Raw genomic sequence first — 5000 nt, 5'->3', positions numbered from 1 at the left:
CTGCGCTGTCACATAGCATTACTTTACGTAGGTTAGTCAACAAATGTAAGGCCGACAGATATCTAATCTATCTGATCTAGGCTATACAAGTTTGAGTGATATCATATTTGGAGACTACAATGTTGATTTCTGCCTTCGATTTCAATATCAAAGTCATAAAGTGCCAAACGAAAGAGAAGTCCAAGGCAGTTGATCGGGTGGCCTCCATGATTGGTTTTCGATTCACCGGTAAGAGTGAGCTGACGCACGGCATTCTGGGTAGCAGGCAGTGACAGTACCCGCTCAGCTCGCTTCAGCCGGCCAAAAAAGACAAGGGCTTGTTCTTGAGCTGTACTGTGCCTTGACTAATCGAAACACAATAAATGGCAGCCAAGTCATGCCATGTCGAGCAGAAACGGGCAGTGGAAAAGGGCCTATAATGAGACCTGTCATCCCGTTGGGATTCACATCCACACACTAGACTCGCATTCGGGTCACAGTCAATTCACACAAGTTCATATACAGGTCAGACATACTATGTACATCCTTGAACAATCGGGTCATACCCATATATGACATTTCTGCCACATTTAGTTCATTAATTAGCTTGGGAGCCTTTCATAGCAGCCTGAGGGGAGTGGCCTAAGATGTGACAGGAACATATGAGGAGTATTACTTAGAGGGTGGAGAGCCCTAGTGTACATACAGGGAAGAGAAAAGGAATTGCACACAAAAGCTTGATGCAATTCAGGATACAGGTTTTTCGTAATTGCATCCAGCTCTTGTGTGGGACTCTTTTTCTCTTTTCTGTATTGCTTTTGTGGAATTACGCACAGAGTAAAACTCTACACAAAGGCCAATGTGTGGACACCAACCAATTTGGGAGACAGTACCTGCAAAAGGGGAGTGAAAGCAACCTATGAGGGGCGTTACATACCCAATCGTAGTTTGAGTACTTACATTAGTTATATTAGCGCTATATAAAACCAATCGATTATTATTATTATTATAAGCGGAGTGGCCTAATCAACGAGGGACAGTCGAGGTGGTCTAATGGGTAGTGGCCAAAAAGGAGAGTGTTCTAAAGCGGAGTAGTCTAAGGCTGTGTTCTAATGGGGAGTGGCCTACGGGTGAATTCTAAAGGGGAGTGGCCTAAGGCTGTGTTCTAAAGAGGAGTGGCCTACGGGTGCATTCTAAAGGAAAGTGGACTAAGGGTGTGTTCTAAAGGGGAGTGGCCTAAGGGTGTGTTCCAAAGGGGAGTGGCCAAATGAGAGTACTCTTAATGGGAGTGGCCTAAGTCTCACCGTCCACTCCGATCTTGCCGTCTCCATCCTGGTCGGCCGCTGACAGGAAGGCCTGGGTCTCCTTCTCAGTCAAGTCCCGCCCATCAGGAGAGAAGGCCTTCAGAACAAACCTACAAACACACACACACAGACACACGCGCGCATGTTCGTGCACACACACACACACACACACACACACACACACACACACACACACACACACACACAGTACATGCATGATGTATCTGCTGTTTTCAGTACTGCAACGTTTGTGTGTGTGTGCGTGCGTTCGTGTCTGCAACGTGTCTGTGTGCGTGCGTGTGTGCGTGCGTGTGTGTGTCTCACTTGAGCTCCTCCTCCTCTATGTATCCACTGTTGTCCTGGTCCAGCACTAGGAAGGCCTTCTTCACCTCCTCATCTGACTTGGCACTCAGCCCCACCAGCTCAAAGAACTTCTTGTAGTCGAAGCTGTCCTCGGCTGAAACACACACACACACACACACACACACATGAATACACACAAAATGCACACATGCACACACACATGAATACACATGCACACAGATACAGACACACACATGCATGAATACACACAAAAGTGCATGCACACACACACTACACATGCACACAGACACACAGACACAGACACAGACACAGACACAGACACACACACACACACACACACACACACACACACACACACACACACACACACACACACACACACACACACACACACACACAAACACACACAGGTATGCACACACGTGTACAGACACACACACAAAAACAAACCAGCAAACACGCATACATGAACATGAACAGACAGAAACACACACACACGCACACACAAACACACACACACTCACACACAAACACACACAGCCGCACACGCACACACATACAGGTATGCAAGCATGTGGCCAGACATGCACGTATACTAGGGTGCATCAGTTGCCCCCTATGAAAAGATATTGCCTTGGCCCTATAGTAAAAATGTTCTACACCCGGTAAAAACACACTGCGTAAAATATTTTGAAATTTGGATGAAGTCTACCGGGGCCACCAGCCCCATGAAAATACAAAATAATGGTGATAGTCAGAATCTTGGAATAGAAATGGACATTTTGCTGCATTAAGCTACCCAATAAAAAACATATTGTCTCAGCTCTGTGATAAAAATGTTCTATGCACAGTAAAATCACTCTGTGTAAAATATTTTGAAATTTGGATGAAGTCTACCGGGGCCACCAGCCCCATGAAAATAGAAAATAATGGTGATAGTCAAAATCTTGGATAGAAACAGGGCTGGACTGGCCATCTGGCATGGCGGGCATTTCCCGGTGGGCCCCCATTTTTTTTTTTTTTTTACATTACTGAAAATAGGGGCCCATGAGGGTGCGGGGCCCACCGGTGAGTCAGTTCTCCGGCACTAATAATAATGAGGGGCCCCCCTTAAATCCAAAAGTGCCCGGGCCCTATTTATCGCCCAGTCCAGCCCTGAATAGAAATGGACATTTTGCTGCATATTGTCTCAGCTGTGTGATAAAAAATGTTCTATGCACAGTAAAATCACTCTGTGGAAAATGTGTTGAAATTTAGATTAATTCTACTGGGTCCACCAGGCCCATGAAAATACAAAACAATGGTGATAGTGATGGGCAACCTGGATTCCAAAGTCCAGTGCCACATATTCCAAATATAGCCAATATAATGAACCAGCTGACCCACTGCCAGTATCAAGCAAGAGATTGCGAAGTTGTATGACTTTTGTGTGCTTCACCTGTGGGCCTACAAGATTGTACAGGTAGCTGTTAATACCTGGTGGAGCATCTGTACTAAAGCTGTGAATGCTCCTTGGAATGACCTGTGTTTTTTTAAGAAATCCCTGCAGTAGTTCAATAGAGTACATACAATACAACTGTATGTGATGTTGGAAAGAGTGGCTTCCCAAAACCTGTACTTAAGTGGCTTCTAGGTATGTCATGGGTATCACCAGGTCCAGAGTCCATTGCCAAGGGCCTCTCAGGTACAGTAAGTTATGGTACTCATCTGATGGAGTAAAGTGAAATACTACCACAGGCGATGGGATAAAGAAGTAATGGCACTCTTCAATACAGTTGTATTGACTGCTTTGTAGCCTAGGCATTCCAAGGAACATTCACAGCTTTAGTACAGATGTTCCTCCATGAATTGTAGGCCCACAGGTGAAACACACAAATATAACAGTCATGCATCTTTGCAATCTCTTGCTTGATACTAGCAGTGGTCCAAGGCAGCAAGGAATTGATGTTGTGTTGCAAAAGAGCAAATTTGCCTAAATATAGCAGTTTGACCATCAGTCTGTCCTGAGACTGAAGTCTGTGTAAGTGGATCGACTGAATACACAACCTGCTTAGATATTCCTTCTGTTTGTGCTCCCAATACAGGTGATCTCACTAATTACCTCATCAACCTGGCTTAAGTGGTAATTAGGCTCAGCTGGTTCATTATATTGGCCGGGGCAAATGTGTCACGCGGTTTGTCCACCTCTGTTTTAAGACAATGGCAAACCTAGATTCAAAAGCTACAATCCAGTGCCACAGATTTCAAATTACCTGGTTTTACCTGTCCAATTGCCCTAACTGGAAAGGTAAAACTGGGTATGTCATTTGGAATATGTGGCACTGGACTTCAGCTTTGGAATCCAGGTTGCCCATCACCATCACCATTATTTTCTATTTTCATGGGGCTGGTGGCCCCGGTAGACTTCATCCAAATTTCAAAATATTTTACACAGAGTGATTTTACTGTGCATAGAACATTTTTATCACAGAGCTGAGACAATATGTTTTTTATTGGGTAGCTTTATGCAGCAAAATGTCCATTTCTATTCCAAGATTCTGACTATCACCATTATTTTGTATTTTCATGGGGCTGGTGGCCCCGGTAGACTTCATCCAAATTTCAAAATATTTTACACAGTGTATTTCTACTGGGTGTAGAACATTTTTACTATAGGGCCAAGGCAATATCTTTTCATAGGGGGCATCTGATGCACCCTAACGCACACACACACACACACGCACACACACACAAACACACATAAATGAAGGTGAACAAACAGAAACACACACACATACCCCCACACACACACACACACACACACACAAACAAGCAAACACACTTAAATGAAGGTGGACAGAGAGAAAAACAAACCACCCACCGACCCACCCACACACATACACACACACACGCGCGCACTAGCAAGTCAAAGTTAGAGAGGGTGGGCAGGGCGAGGGGAGGAGAGTTGATCAAAGGCTGCTGTTGAAACCTCTTCAATCTTTCATCACCTCAAGCCCTGCAGAATTCAAGCTTGCATCATGATATGCTAACACCAGTTTTATGTGCCCGCGCGCGCACACACACACACACACACACACACACACACACACACACACACACACACACACACACACACACACACACACACACACACACACACACACACACACACACACACACAAGAAATTTATGACAGGAGAGGGAGAGGAAAAGAGAGGAGGTGAGGGAGGAGGAGGAGAAGAAAAGACAGGAGGTGAGGGAGGCGGAAAAAAGGAGAGGGGATGAGAGGAGAGCAGACAAGAGAAGAGAAAGAAAGAAAGAGGAAAAGAGGAGAGAAGAGTAGTGGAGCATTGGAAAGGAGGCATAATAGATGCAGAAAGAAGAAGAGGTAGAAAAGGAGAGGAGGAAGAAAGG

The 5000-nt window shown here is 45.1% G+C and overlaps 1 protein-coding gene across 1 annotated transcript in view; it reads right to left on the bottom strand.

Moving 5' to 3' along the window:
* The window catches only part of LOC134467345 (parvalbumin, muscle-like), a 25830-nt gene that overhangs the window by 587 nt on the left and 20243 nt on the right, over positions 1-5000 (bottom strand). The window contains exons 3-4 of the mRNA XM_063221241.1: positions 1608-1740; positions 1284-1393 (exon numbers count right to left, since the gene is read on the bottom strand). Coding sequence (XP_063077311.1) covers positions 1284-1393; positions 1608-1740 — 243 coding nt within the window. The remainder of the gene's footprint in view (positions 1-1283; positions 1394-1607; positions 1741-5000) is intronic.

This window comes from Engraulis encrasicolus, chromosome 17 (assembly GCF_034702125.1).
Source record: "Engraulis encrasicolus isolate BLACKSEA-1 chromosome 17, IST_EnEncr_1.0, whole genome shotgun sequence".
In the NCBI taxonomy this organism is placed as follows: Eukaryota; Metazoa; Chordata; class Actinopteri; order Clupeiformes; family Engraulidae; genus Engraulis; species Engraulis encrasicolus.
Note: the sequence above shows the minus strand (reverse complement) of the source record. Positions and strands in the feature narration are given on the sequence as shown.